This window comes from Venturia canescens, chromosome 1 (assembly GCF_019457755.1).
Source record: "Venturia canescens isolate UGA chromosome 1, ASM1945775v1, whole genome shotgun sequence".
Taxonomy (NCBI): Eukaryota; Metazoa; Arthropoda; class Insecta; order Hymenoptera; family Ichneumonidae; genus Venturia; species Venturia canescens.
Window position 1 is genome coordinate 5,752,188 of NC_057421.1, and position 15,175 is coordinate 5,767,362.

The 15,175-nt window shown below is 41.9% G+C and overlaps 3 protein-coding genes across 5 annotated transcripts; 1 reads left to right on the top strand and 2 right to left on the bottom strand.

Annotated features, from left to right (window-relative positions):
• Window positions 1-572: 572 nt before the first annotated feature.
• Window positions 573-9,338, bottom strand: LOC122411973 (uncharacterized). 3 transcript variants are annotated; one of them, XM_043421158.1, is made up of 8 exons: window positions 9,129-9,338; window positions 5,845-7,934; window positions 4,514-4,690; window positions 3,487-3,927; window positions 2,444-3,391; window positions 2,114-2,359; window positions 1,769-2,021; window positions 573-1,672 (listed from the first exon to the last, which is right to left on the bottom strand). In XM_043421158.1, exons 2-8 carry the CDS (start codon window positions 7,774-7,776, stop codon window positions 1,635-1,637), a joined length of 4,035 nt encoding a protein of 1,344 aa, XP_043277093.1. In that variant the 5' UTR covers window positions 7,777-7,934; window positions 9,129-9,338; the 3' UTR covers window positions 573-1,634. The 3 variants fall into 3 exon arrangements, with proteins under 3 accessions (XP_043277093.1, XP_043277084.1, XP_043277075.1); XM_043421149.1 differs by lacking the exon at window positions 9,129-9,338 and adding an exon at window positions 8,244-9,108 and having other exon boundaries at window positions 5,845-7,931; XM_043421140.1 differs by lacking the exon at window positions 9,129-9,338 and adding an exon at window positions 8,244-9,108.
• Window positions 9,339-9,460: 122 nt separating this feature from the next.
• On the bottom strand, window positions 9,461-11,240 carry LOC122412038 (solute carrier family 35 member E3-like). The gene is made up of 4 exons (XM_043421281.1): window positions 10,534-11,240; window positions 10,313-10,465; window positions 10,000-10,221; window positions 9,461-9,879 (listed from the first exon to the last, which is right to left on the bottom strand). Exons 1-4 carry the CDS (start codon window positions 11,026-11,028, stop codon window positions 9,796-9,798), a joined length of 954 nt encoding a protein of 317 aa, XP_043277216.1. The 5' UTR covers window positions 11,029-11,240; the 3' UTR covers window positions 9,461-9,795.
• A 653-nt stretch (window positions 11,241-11,893) lies between these two features.
• Dph1 (diphthamide biosynthesis 1) lies at window positions 11,894-14,784 on the top strand. Its single transcript, XM_043421237.1, has 4 exons — window positions 11,894-12,605; window positions 13,183-13,490; window positions 13,712-14,095; window positions 14,499-14,784. The coding sequence occupies exons 1-4, from the start codon at window positions 12,296-12,298 to the stop codon at window positions 14,727-14,729; spliced, it is 1,233 nt and encodes a 410-aa protein (XP_043277172.1). The 5' UTR covers window positions 11,894-12,295; the 3' UTR covers window positions 14,730-14,784.
• Window positions 14,785-15,175: the final 391 nt, after the last annotated feature.

A 15,175-nucleotide genomic window follows, 5' to 3' on the forward strand; every position in this document is an offset into this window, starting at 1 on the left:
AACATCTCAGTTACCATTCGGAGTACTTTTTTCGTTGCCGTCTCCTACTTTGCTGATTGCTAATATCGACGGAAGTGATCCATTCTACAATTTCACCCCTCCCCAATTCGAAATCTGCTGTTGTGGGTAGGTGCTAAACAAGAAAGTGAACCTTCCGACCGTCGGACCAAGAACCCGTAATTATATATATATGTATAATTCCAAATCTCAAGGAAATATAAAACTCAGAAATCGTGCAGCAGCATCGATAATGATAAATTATTCATTGATTCTGTTCTCCACATTCCAAGGCACCATATGTTTTTTCAAGGTCAAATGTGCATTCCCTCATTCACAGCATGGTTGGCATTTATAGCAGGATGGAAAACTCCCATCGAGTAATTCGATTCTTATCTTTTGGTAGTATGTTCGAATTTGTCATCTGGCCAACGCACTGAACGGATTTTCGAGCATGTGTGAAGTAACCGTGTATGTGCAGCACCTGAGAAATCTTTTTATTCTAAAATATTAGGTATAAATAAATTGTCGTCTACTGGTAACGCAGCTGAAAGTGACCGTTGCAACTGCACACATACTCTTTTTAGACGTTTTATTGGTGTTCCTTCCGCCGTAATAATACATTTTCAATAAAAATAAATGTATTCAATATCGATAAGGAATATTTGACTCTCTCGGCAGATGACTGCTGGTTATGCAAAATAGATGAGTTTCCTGCCTATTTACCTACGAACAATAGGTGTTAAGCAAACGTTGTGCTGCAGTGGCGAAAGCCTCAAACACACGAAGTTCGTATTATTTGTTCTATCCATCTACGACTGACATCAACGTACCGGTATAAAATTTTCTTGAAATTTTGTTTGGTCCCGGTACTACAACTTTTCTTGATTCGCATTTAAGAATCGCAGCGGCATGTATGTCGTCGTTAATTTTCAACAAAAAAGAATCTATCGTCTAACAACAATAAAAAAATATAATCACAGTTTTTTTTTCTCAATGAAGCAATGGCAATAACGAATGGTTTGTAACGAATACACGAAGATTTAAGATGATTGAAAATGTTCGACGCTTAGTATGCAGCCAACGAATCATTTGATCAATTTACTTAGATCCCACGATTAACGAGATGGGGGCTGTAAAAACTTTGGAAGATTCAAGTTGAATTGAGATATTGCTAAGTGCGTGAGATTGCGACTGAGATTCCATTCTCCTTCTTCGTTCTAAAGAATTATACCTCCAATATTGAAGGAGCGAGTTCACCCTTACGAGGAATAGTCCGAAACGAGTATGTTGTTCTCGCTCATCACTCTATAGAAATATGATCGTCCTTTCGTTCGAAACAAAACTGGGCATTAAATGATTCATCAAGTATCTTCTCCGTTTGAATATCGATAAACGGTCACTGGCTCGTCGAAAAATGGGCGCCCGTATAAAATAACGACGCGACACGTTCTAATTAAAGCTACGGAGAATCTCCGTTTCGAAACGCCCCAACTCGACATAAGCGCTCGAAACATTCGCTCTCCAACCGTACCGTCCTATCGTCGTAGTTATTGGAATTCTTAAATGCACGAATATTACAACTAATCAGGTCGACGTCGAAGTAGAAGCAACTTGGTGCGTGGAGAGACGGTCAATCAGACGTGAAAATTTGTCAAGTCTTTGAAACGATCCCCTGAAACGAAGTGTGCGGAGAATGTGAGTGTGTAGCCGAAAACCGAAATACTTCCGATTATTATTCAAATGGTTGGCGAGCGAACCAGTCACTTACCCAGAGTTTTCTTTTTCGGACAGGCTTTTTTTGCTTGCGAGCTTTTTTCGCATCCTTTGCGATACTCGGCTATTCGCTGAGCGAACAATTTGATGTCGTCTCTGTCGGGATCCTCGTCGGTGGAACAGCTCCCCGGATGTTTCGACCTCTCAATGCAGTCTTGTATAAAAGTATTGAACATGGTTGTTTCCACAAACCACTCGAGGAAGTATTGCTCGGTTTTCGTCGAGAAAGCCTTGACGAACGATTCTTTCTGTAACGGGAAACCCGCGCGAACGACCGATCAATCAATGAAACGAGCGGCGCTGATCCACGACAGATCGCAAACACATGAATTTCGTTTACCTGAAAAATAACTCTCCCATCTTGCTGAGTGACGATGTGACGATCATAATGAGAGCAAGTTTCGACGAAAGCACGGAGGAAGGCTTCCGACACGAGAAAATTGCGAATCCCATCACCGGATTTGGTATTCCCGGAGACGAGTTGGAGCGCGGATCTTATTTTTTTTTGCAGTCTCGGAGGAAGGATCGACGTTTCGTCACCCATCGCGCTAATTATTTTCGACGTATCCAAGTCGACGACGATTCCCTAAAAGGATTGTAAAAGAGCAAAAAAAATTAAACGGAGATTAATAAAATGGAAGAAAGAGGCGAGAAAACAGAAAATACTCACATCTTGGACGGATGCCACTTGCGCGTTGATGGCATTTTTAGACTTGAAAATTCCAATGACAAAAGGTAGAGGGGCTTGCAGTATCTCGGATAGCCCAGGAATATCGGGAAGTACCGGTATGAAAGTGTGAGGCCAAGTAAACGGATAGAGCAAACTTTGGAGAGCTTCGACGCACGAGGACAATTTGCTGAGCGTGCCACACAACAAAACAACTTTTCGTTCGAGAAGCAGACTCCCAAAAAGTATAACGAGTACTTTGTTGCTAACGGCGTCAAACAATTGGCTCATGTCTCTCTCCTCGAGCCTCGGATCACTCGAACGTACTATAAAGCTGTTGTCTGGCGAGTTGCTCCTCGGTGACGTGATCATTTTATCAGGAATTCTGGTGGCGGCACTGCTGCCGTTGCTACTACTGCTGCTGGTGCTTTTTCTTCTGCTCGTATCGGTGCCGAGACTAACCGAATTCGATCCCTCTCCTCGCACCGGTGAATAGTTGTCGATCGGCCAATTGGCCAACCCCGAGGCAATGAAATTATTATTCCTTGCCTCGCTGTCCAAGTTGATGGGTTGTGGGGCATCCTCGCTCATTCGTATTCTCAAACTCTGTCCTGGTTTCGGCATCGGACTGTTGTACAATTCCTCGATGAAGCCTCTTCGGCGTTTGTCCGGAAGTCCGTGTCGTGATTCCAACTCAAGCAATACTTTGTGGTAAAATCCGCTGGCTCGATGTTCGGTAATGAGACAATAAGCGAGAGGAAGAATGGGTCCGCCCTCCGGCCTGACTCTGCAGCAATAGCCGTAACGTCGATGTCCTCTCTCGTCCATCAGTGCCAGAGAATAGAATTGATTTTGACTGGAGCGAGTACCGCCTGTGCCGACACCACCGCTGGACGGCCAATCGGTCGCGTCTGGAAAACAAAAATGTTCTATCCATGCTGGCGCTGTTGCCTGTGATGGACCACAAACAATCACGAACTTTGCATTAATATACAATCAATGAAAATTCATCGAAACCCAAATAAAATAATTATAAAGATACTCACGTAGGTTGGATATTTGTCTTTGATGTATGGCTCCCGCGTACTCAAATTCAATTCAACGAGTAAGCAGACCTGGAACAATCTATGACGGGTTTCGATGAGGTGAAGATTCGTCGAAGGATCTCGTCTTTCCGAGAACTTTGAAGATACGCGTCGAACATAATTTTTTCGTTTTTCCGTAAGGGTTCGATGGAGCTCGTCTTTGCTCCGGCGCCTCCCCGCCGTTGTAGTCGTCGTCGTCGTCGTCGTCGTCGTCGTCGTCACGGATGACGTATTCTCCCAATTTTTAAAGAGCTTCAATTTCTCATTGAACGAGGAAATTTCGTCACCGATGGAAGTGCTCGAAGCAAACGAATCGGTATCGGACGACGCGTTCGAGTCACTCGGACTCTCTGTACCAGCCATTACGAACTTGCCGAATGCCTGGTTCAGCAACCGTTCAACCTGACAGAAATCAAAACATTGATCAGCTTCCCTATTAGCACTATTATTCCTTCGTTAATTCCCCAAAATACCTGCTATATTTATATTTTTTTCTCCACTCGTTACTTATTATATTCCATTAGTCCCTCTATACTTGTGCAATTGACAACACATCCGTGCGCGCGGAATGCCCCACCGTCGAAGGAGTCGAACAAAGCTCTATTCGAGTGAACTTCAACTCGCTAACGAACGTGAGTCACTGGCGCGCACGCGCCTATCTTTCCGAGTTTCCTCTTTCGGCGATTGTCGAATGGTGCATTTATTGATAAAACGTTATGAAATTGGTAGGGTTGAATGATCGAGTTTATTCCCGTAACGTGTGCTGTATAAAGAATGTATACTATTGAAATGACTGGTGCATATTTGTCTTCGCATTCGCACGAGAGATCAACAAACGGATTAAAAATTTTAATATTCTTCTATTTATATTTATCCCTTTCTCATTAGGATAATGAATAAAATTGTGGGATTATTCAGTCAGCATTCATTTTAATAGAAAAGAATAAATAATTATTCCGTTTATGTTTACAAACGCAAATGAGCAAACCTTTATTTTGTCGTGCTTGTCCGGCTCGCTCCTTATTCTCTTATCATCATCGATCTTGAGCGCCAAATTTTTATTGATCCCGCTCGAACGTTGATTTTTACCCCCAGCAGCAGAATGGTTCTCGGTGACGTTGTTGTTGTCCTCTTGCTCGTAAACGAGAGGCTCTATCGACGTGCACTGCAACGATTAAAGATCATTGAGCAACACAAAAAAAATACTCTCGTCGTTTCTGGTTATTTTTTCAGATGCCCGGGGTGTATCGACGATAAAAAAAAAAAAAAAAAAAGAGAAACGCTGTCGCATCGAGCGAAATAGTGGCTCGATATTCAGGATACGGACGTACCAGGCCCAGGAGCATGTTTTACATCGGTGGGACTGGAATGGTGTTTCGATTCTCACAACGATTGTGAGCGGTTCTCAGCGAGGTTCTCAGGGACTGGCAGAGGGGACGAAGGAGTTTGCCTCGGTAGTCGGCTCGCGAAGAAAAATACCCGAAGTGTAACGATGAAAAAACAGAGAATCGAGGAACGATCTAGCAGCCGCCTTCGTATCGCGCCCGCTTCGACCCGACAATATCGCGTCACACTCGCTTTTACAGCTGGGTCAATAAAACTCGATATAGCCACGTCGCGTGTTGTTTCCTCGTCTACGTATGAACGCGTGAACATCAAACTTCAGATACGTACTGCATTCTCTCTGGCACGTAACTATCGTGGATGATCAACTGCTGTTGAATTCGATTTATGGGTGTTTGAAAAAATCAAAATCGATTATTCGAGACGACGGACGACGAGGAACTGCGTCATCTTTTCGCAAGCATACTACACCGGAAAATATACTCCGGAATCACGATGAATCTCGTCAGGAATGCACTTATTATTGTTATTATTAGAATGATGGCATCAATAGTATTAATGGCATTAAAAGGAGTGTTGTTTGGAAAACACGTGCAACGTTTCCATGAATCGTTTCGCACTCGGCTTCCGATAATCGACGGAAAAAGTGGGGGCGGAAAACCGAGTATGGAAACTTGGAGGAGGCACGTTTCTCACGTTAACGTAATTGGGATTAATCCGGGAGCGCGCGCTTCTCAGCATTTAATTCCTTCGTCGCGTTCAGCTCGTACAAACGATTTACTGTTGAACGAAGCGCGGCCCGCGACTACGTTCTTCGAGCTAGAGGCGACTACTCGCACGTACGCTTAATGTATTCGGAATTCTTGTGCCACGATGATGAGACGATTTCTGTATATGCGTGACTCTCGTCGCAAAGTCTCATCGTTAATTCGCACCTTCCGATGTTTTTCTTCTTCCTGCTCGACGTGTACTCACCATGTAATGGAGCTGCTGGGGCACCGTAGTTTGATGACAATGATCGGAAATTAGGCTCGTTTCTATTTTAGGGGAATGAAATCTGGTCTGGGCCCGTTCCGAGGACAAGAGAGACTCCTGGAGCCGAAGGCTTCGCGAGAAGTAATTTCGATCGTCGGGATTCCGAATCCCGTAGCCGGTAATATCGGTACCCGAATTTTTGTCGAAAGCGAAAGGCTCAGCGTACACTCGCTCTTCGGGTATGACGGGGCGTGATTCTTCGGGAGCGCCGGTACGTTTTCTTCGATCCTGATCGCGGAGAGTCGTTGAGTCGCTCGAGTTAAATCTTTCCTCGGACGGTATGCGACTTGGTTCTCTCGGCTCGATCGACTCCTCGGATCTTGAAAGCGCCGACTTTGTACCGGAGGAATCGGACAACGGCCAGGCGTCGATGAACCGATAACTCTTGAAATCCGCTTCTCTCACTCGCTCGTAGACGTTCGAGCTCGAGGCGCAATTCAGCGAGGGTAGACAATCGAAGGTCGAGTGTTTTCGGTCCCTGGAATCTCTGCTCGGTTGTGAACGAACTTTTTTTGCATCTTCGAGAGTTCGGGACAGCCTCAATCCGGATTGGATCAGTTCCTTACCGGCGGTTACTTTGTCGCGCTGCTGGCTACTCGCTTGCGACGTTGGCGTCGTCGCCTCGCTCCGCGCCACTATCACCTTTGCTCCCAAGGCTTTTTGATGCTGAATCAGTACGTGCTCGAGCTTTTCGAGCATTTTTTTCGAATCTCTTTCCGCCCTCGTTCCTCCACCGGTCACTTCGGTGACTCGTTCATCCCGCACGATCGCCCCATCTTTTTCCGACTGCAAACGGCATCCGTGAGCAAACGTTCTCGGTGGTTTCTTCGGGGGCGGACCGGACGGAAGAGGAGCCTCGAGGGCGGCGATCAGCAGGAGCGTATCGGTCGCTGATCCGAAGCGACTCTCTCCTTTCGTATCGATATTCAGTTTTTCTCTCTGTCCGGAATTATCAAGAATGTAACTTCTCTCGAAATTGCCGACAGCTTGACAGCCATCGACGGCGTCGAAAGATTTTTTCTCTATGGCAGATTGGTCCTCAATTTCATCGCTATCGTCGTCGTCGTCGTCGTCGTCGTCGTCGTCGTCGTCGTCAGCCTCCTCGTCCCCATCGTTGTCATTGTCAGCGTCACCCGCTCCCTCGTACGGTCCCTTTCGTTTTTTCACCCTTGTGTACTCGTCACCGTTTTTGAAAAATTTGTACGAATTCTCTTCACCTCGGCTGTCCCCGTTACTCATCGGCGATTCTTCTTCGTCGCGTCGATAAATCGGCGAAATATTTTTCTGGCGCGATATAACCCTCGTCCTGACTCCTCGGTGCTCAAGCGGCCTCGGCGTCTCGCTCGGCGTTGTAGGAGCATCGTCGCCGTTGACGTCTGCTTTGGCCTCGCGGGTTACCGTTTCGAGGCGCTTCTCTCCGTTTGCCCACTTTTCAATACGTTCGGCACGAGCTGTTTTTCCGTGAAACCATGATGAGGACGAGGAGGAAGACGAGGTGGTGCTGGATGGGGCTGGTTTCTCCTCAAAGATTTTCACATTCCGATCAACTATCGAAACAAATCTCTCCTTTGTCGGAGAGTTCAAATTCCTCGTTCTCGATGCTTTCTCACCCCTGAACGCTGGAGTCCGTTTAATGTTTTTCCCAGGGTTCGAGAGCTGCCGAGAAACATTTAGTTTCAGATTTTTCTTAGATCTCATAGGCGAGGCGCTGCAGGATCGACGAAGAGAATCTTTGGCTTCCTGCTCCGTGTACGAATGCTCCGCTGCCTTGCTCGACGGCTCGCCTTGGCTTACCGAAAGCTTCCTCTCAAATTTCTCCTTTATCATGTTGACTTTTGCGCCGTTATCCGCTGGCCTGTAGTAAGATGACATCGTTAGCGCGTATCTCTTGAAAATTCAAGGCTACCCCTGCCGCTGCTATCTCATAGCGATGCTCCGAATTAAGCTCTTCCCATAATTGAATTTTCATCGGGACCTTTCCAGCCTCCAGAGCTGTACCGACGCTCGCTACCCTCTTTTCTCATTGTCTGCTGAAATATACACGAGAACATATGACAGACTGTACAAAAAAATTAAAATCAAGACAACGAAGATGACATTGCAATGAGAATCCAGAATAATACTAATTTGAATTGAATATTCATCTGAACTATTCTGCATAATTAGGCTTTAAATTACAAGAACTTCGAGTTGAAGGAAATTTCACAAAATTTTTAGACGTATCTCATTCTATAGAATATCTATTCAGCGCTAAGGAAACTATTCAAGATAAATTAACGGGATTAGGAGAAATTAGCCAAAGGTTAAATTTTTTCCGCGGTACGGTATACCGCTCGTACCGTCCAAATTTTCGCCACGCCGTACCGCACATCACCGAATTATTTATCGCTCTGTGCTTCTTGTTGCAATTGTGAAGGCACACAGATTGAGCGCGGTTAATCGGTCGAACCGCGATCTTTTTATAACGTCACTCTCGGCTCTCGGCTCTCCGAACTATAGAAGCATAAGCACTTGTTGCTTGTGCGCAACGCAGTGGCGATAGGCTTCTTCGATTGCACCGGTATCATATCACCACTGCGAATACCCCCACGAGACGTCCACAAACAAAAAGACGATAGCAATAACAACCTGTTACTCTGTTGCGTCTTTTGGCGCGTCCCGCGGTAGGTTATGTCACTATTTTTTACGCGCCGTCGTCGTTGACATATGGATTATAATCCAAAGCGCATCACTTTCCACGCTTCTGAGCTTCTGTTCTTCCACGCACCAAAGCTATGAACACACTTGTTGCTGGAGTAAGCAAACGCCAATGAACCAGACTAGTGCGCACTTTCCATTCCTCAACGAATGTCAGAATACAGCTAGAACGCTCGCGATCTATTTCGGTGCTCATTCCCTCGCTCTCCCTTCTCCGCGCCACCTTTATCGGCCCCTGCTCTGCAGCACTATTATTATCGTTGATATTGATATACGCTATTGCACATAAACAGTTTCAATGGCCAATTTTTTATTAACATTTTCTATTGTTGCACGTGCTTCTTATTTTCTATTAGCAAAGAATCCCGCATTTCTGTCTGTACATCAACGAGCGTCTATACTTACTTAGTTATTCGCCTTATTCTCCAATAAAAATTTCATTTTCGGGAATACACGCGGGTGCTATATACTCTTATTAATCACACTATATATCTAACTAAATACCATGCATACGTGCGAAAAGGTACCTGCACTTGCGAAAACGAGGTTTTGTTGGAACGACGGGAACCGCACAATATAGAATTATTGAAAAGCGAGATGATTTCGTTCATAACCGTTGGATGGTGAAAGCAGACGAAATCAATAGATTCGTACGCGACAAAGCTACGGGACAGACTAACATAAAAGGCGCAACAAAGACCGCGAATATGCAACGAACACGAGCGTGTTTGGAGAGTTTGGACGGCTCTCTCTCTCGCGGCCACTCAGCACTGCTGCCATTTTTCAGGTCATCGCAGGAAATTAACTTTTCAACTCTTTTGTATACCTACCGAATTTCATCTTTTGCACAAGTCCGTTCTTCACTTCCCTACACAATTTATTTGCCTCATACATTTTCCGAAAATAATATGCTTATTCGTATACATAATGTACATTTATATATATTCAAAGGGTATCGCGTTTTTGAATACACGTTGATCGACTCAATTTTATAATTCGCTCGCCGAGGCTCCGCGAGCATTAACCCGTTTCGTTTTTATTGCAATCACGCGATAAAGACCCGAGGGGTCGCAGCCTGAATGATGATACATTATATTTGCAGCAGAGGAATGATTTCAAGAAATAAAAATTAGGGTTATTATTTACAAGCGTGACTGAAAAGAAAAATTTTTTTTTCAGAGCGTGCGACTAAATTTAAATGGCGTAAGATCCTTTGTTTGCCCCAGTTCCTCGGGAGTCGAGCAATGCCGCAACGGCGGCGCGTCGGTTGTCTCTCATCTGGAAAATAGTTGAAATAAATAACGGATAGATTAGATAAGAGCCGACTGCTGCGTTAGTATAAATGTAATAATTCATCGAAAGATAAATGTTATTAAAGTGGTCGAGTATGTAACGTACCTTGACACGCGCGTATAGCAATATCCCGATCATAGTCAAGCTGATGCCGATTGCTTGATTAAGGTCAAGAGATTCTTGAAAGACGATAGAACCTCCCAACAAGAGTAGGCAGAATTTAGTGTGTCCCAGCATATTGTAAGTGAGCGGCGAAGTGTGTCCTATTATCCAGTAGGAGGTGAGATTGACAAAAAACGCGACGACGCTCGATAGCAGTATCATCAGCTGAAATTGTATTTCATTCTAATACCGATGATACAAATTCGAGAGGTGAATGAAAGTTTGCTCCATAGTCGAACCAGATAAAAAGACTTACAATATCCACGAGTGTCCATCCATGAGAAAAAGTATCTCCGATAGGCTCTAATATGGGTACGATTGGAATGAGCATGACCGCCGAGAGTGGAGCTTGATAATACAAGAGTTGCATCGGGTTCATTTGAAATTCTTTCTGTTTACTGTTAACCCACTGTAAAAAATAGGATTGGCTGAAAAATGGGAAAAACAAGAGGTCGGTCTAAAGAAAAATAAACTTACAACTTGATAGAGAGAGGTAACAAGGACTCCGAGAGTAGCATACAGAGTTCCAGCAAGATTGAAACGTAGATCATAGTAAAAGTTGATGAAAACTCCAACGACGATGGGAAGAAGAGTTAATTTCACAAGATTACTGAAGTGTTTGTTGTAAAATAAGATTTGTATGACGATGACACAGGGGGTGGTGAGCATTTTAGCGACCTGATAGGTACCAACAGTGTTGTGAGCAAGGCTCAGATTGGTCAACACGACAAAGCCACAAAATGTCATTGCTATGACAATCATTTCTCCTATTGCCACATCTTTTATACAAAAAATATCGAATTTTTCGCATATTACGAGACCGATGAATGTCACGATGAAATGTATCATCGTCAGGGTTACATTCGGAAATCCCGTGTGTACGTACAGCCATTTGTTGAGAAGAACGATCGCTATCGAGAACAATACGTTCAGTAGGAGATAAAAGACTGTTCTCTCTTTTTTGTGCTGCATTTTTGATAGCTGCCTGTTGATTGTCACATCATTTTTTCAACAGGGATTGATTTGGTCAGTCTTAATTCTACAGCCGCCGGCTCACTTGTGCTTTCGCTATTCTCCATTCTCATATTGCAATTTCTAACCTCGTATCTAACTTGATCCCGAGTGGTAGTACAAAAGACAAGAGCAGACTGTCAGTTGCTGTCAGTGTCAGCACTCATGTCAAGCGGGAGCCACTTAAACAAATCGCATATCGCATTTCACTACCTCCGTGAACTTGGCCAACTGATTTTGGATTTCTAAATTTTTTTTAATGTATCGTTTGTTGTTTGAGCTCAAAATAGGGGTACTTAGACTTAGCCCCCCTATTTCGACTTAAAAAATTTTTTTCAACACGAATCGTTTGACGGTGTTTGTTTGATCAATTAAAACGTTTGTTTGATCATAATAATTCTAAAAACCGAAATTGAAAATTTGAAAAAGTTAGCCCCAATTTTTTAATATTTTTATAGTAGCAAGGTTTAATTAGGGTCAAATTGACGCGGAATCGTTTGACAGTGATGAATACACGTTTATTTGATCACAGTTATTGTAAAAAGAAGAAAGAAAGATATTCAAAAAAATGTTTGATGATCGGCCATTTCACCCAGAGCAGTCAATTTCAAAAAATATCGCTGTTCTTCTAATTTTCACTGAAATCATTTCATAATCGTTTGGTAGTGATAGTTAGATCAATTGAGACATTAAAAAAAATATAATCACTCTAAAATAGGAAATAGAAAATTTCGTCGAAGTCCAATCGATTTTTCTGATACACCCTGCTGACGTATCATCTGAGCATTCGCGATATTCGCAATAATCACCATACGCAGGACTCGTGTTATTCCGATATTAATTGATGATTACCAAAGACTATATTTCATAGATTCGTTGGTAGCAGACGATTCTGCGTCAATTTAAATATTTTATCCCAACCATTTCACGCAATATACGTAAAGGTCGGCTTCTTTACACTCAAAACTTCAATCAATTATTTATAAAAAAATATTGGTTACCAAGCGTTGTAATTGCATTACCAGAGACCACCTTGAGAGCACCAAGAGTAATTAATAATTAAAAAATTAATAAATCAAAGTTGTACGGCTACGTTTATAGTAGTGTTTTACTATCCAACACTGCGAGGATATCACACGTGTTTGTTTCTATACCGGACACCATAGTCCGTGAAAACTGTTTTGATACTACAACGTTTAGTCATTAATAAAGTTGAAATAGTATCAAAATGAGCGAAGAAGCAGCGGTTGTTGTTGTTAAAGCTAAACCAGTGCGGAAAGTGTTCAAAGCTTCTGTTCGGGTTAACAAAATACCTCAAGAATTGCTGAATGACCCACTGTTGAACGCGGCTATTGCAGTTTTGCCGAACAATTATAATTTTGAAGTTCATAAAACGATATGGAGGATTCGAGAAACAAAGGCGAAAAGAGTAGCCCTTCAGATGCCGGAAGGTTTGCTATTGTACGCAACAACTATCGCTGATATTATCGAAGATTTTACGCAAGCCGAGACTGTTATAATGGGCGATGTGACATACGGTAAAGATTCTTCATTGTTCCTTCATGTTTATTTTTCAGAGTGCACGTGTTTTACACAAAAGTGGTCATTGAACTTTAGAATCAAATGATTAATTTTTCCTTCATTACTGTGAGTTTTAATCATTTTTTTTTCGTCACATAAAGTGAACTTATCGATTTTTTTAGAAGCTGTTAAATCTTTAAATGAATAGAAAATATTTTTCCGAACATCTTTATTCACCCTCCTTTAGGTAACGAACAGTTGGCTGCTTTTATGCTTTTAAGAAATTTTGTACACGATTGAATTTTGATTTGTGGTGAAACTCGATTTTGTTAAAATTTTGAACTGAGGGACATTTTTTTCAAAGATTCTAATGCATTCAGAAAAATCTGAACTTTGTCTAGGTAATAAAAAATTTGGGTAATTATGCAGTTCAACTACTTTTCCGAAAGACTTTTTTTCTAGTATCGCTGCCTTTTTTTTAAATTTTGTTTGATGAATTTGTTGGATGCAATGCCAGATATTTCGTTTTCATGATCGGTTGAACTTTAACATAGAGTTCCACTTATGAATTTGCATTTCCATTGTTGATTTCAGGAGCCTGTTGCGTTGATGATTTTTCAGCACGTGCGCTCAACGTTGACCTATTGGTGCATTATGGGCATTCTTGCCTCATTCCTATCGATCAGACAGAAGGGATTAAAGTTTTATACATATTCGTTGACATAAAAATCGACACTGTGCACTGCATCGAGTGTCTCCAAATGACGTTACCTGTTATCACCAGGATAGCGCTTGTCAGCACAATACAATTTGCGGGAACTCTTCAAGCCATTGCTAGTGAAATGAGGAAAGCCGGATATGAAGTCAATGTGCCTCAAAGCAAACCTTTGAGTCCAGGGGAGGTGTGTTTTTTTGAGTAAAAACCTTTGATGATATTTCATTATTTGTTTTATAATTAGATTAGACAAGAATTGAGAGCAATCAAAATTCGTTCAATAAACTAGTTAATTTCATTTTTTTCCATTGACAGTTTGCATTTTTGAAAATACAAATTTAAAAAATTCATGCGTAATTGTTCAATGGGAAAACCTTTACATTTTTTGACAATTTTTTTCATTGACAGATATTGGGTTGTACAGCGCCACAAATTCGATGCGCCGATGCGGTTATTTACGTCGGTGATGGTCGTTTTCACTTGGAAGCCGTCATGATCGCAAATCCAAAGATTCGAGCGTTTCGTTATGACCCATACGACAAAAAACTCACCGAAGAGTTTTACGATCACGAGCAAATGCGAAAGACAAGACGCGAGGCAATAGAGTCCGCAACAAAAGCTGATACGATTGGTCTTGTGCTCGGAACACTGGGCAGGCAGGGCAATCCAAATGTCTTGAAATGTTTGCAGCGTCGAATAGAAACATTAGGCAAACAGAGCGTCGTTATTTTACTTTCGGAAATATTTCCAGACAAAATTAGTATGTTCGACGACATTGACGCATTCATACAGGTGTTTATTCTACCATAAATCATTCAAAATTTCACCCTCCATTTGTACACAATATCCAGAGGATTGAGATTGGAAACGAATTCATGATAATCATTTATTTTAGTCACTGAAATAGAAGAAATAACGCATTTATTTAATGAATTCAATCTTTTCATATTTTAACTACCGACTTTTTCAGTATATTTTTCTAAACATAAACTCAACACGGTCGATAATGACGCCAATTCTATCGTCATCATAAAATGTCATAACGGTTTCCCGTATGTTTTTAAAATTTCAAAAATTTCTATGAGCTAACGTTATAATAATTTTTTGTTTTTTATTAACGATATCGTAGTGGAAGTATAAATGAAGAAGGAGCATATTGAAGATAGATTAATTTTTTTTTTTTTTCATTTTCCAGGTTGCATGCCCTAGATTGAGCATCGATTGGGGAACAGCCTTCAAGAAACCCTTCCTAACGCCTTACGAGGGTGCTGTGACGCTCAATCTTGCCCAAAACGATGAGAGCAAACCATACCCCATGGACTTTTATTCCTCAGCGAGTCTCGGTCCCTGGACACCAAATCACAAGCCATCCGAGCTCGAAAAGCAAAATAACGCGTGTTGTGGCAAATGCAAGGAAGGGAAATAGTGAAAAATGTTGAAAAACGATACTCCAATTTGTAATATAAAAATAATCAAGCGAAGTACCAATTTTACACATTATTTCCGCGCAGTCAGTTCCCATAATTTTACTTATCAATATTTTTTCTATTCTCATCAATATTTAATTTATTTTCGAAAACGTTTCTTCAAAATATTTTCCAATTTTTTCAACTTTTTCAACTTTCAAGAATGATCGAAGAATCTTTCACCGCAAAAATTTCGAACAAACATCCAATTTTGAAAAATATCAATTAATTTATATGATTTGATGCAGAACGGGTGATTGGTTATTGAAAAATTTTTGTATAATTTTTTTTCATGTTCGTCTCACTATTGCAGGTCAATATTTAAGAAAAACTCGAAAATTACAGAATTTGCAATTATTTGCGAGCACTGATATTTTCATAACATAAATTCACCACCATCCTCGTG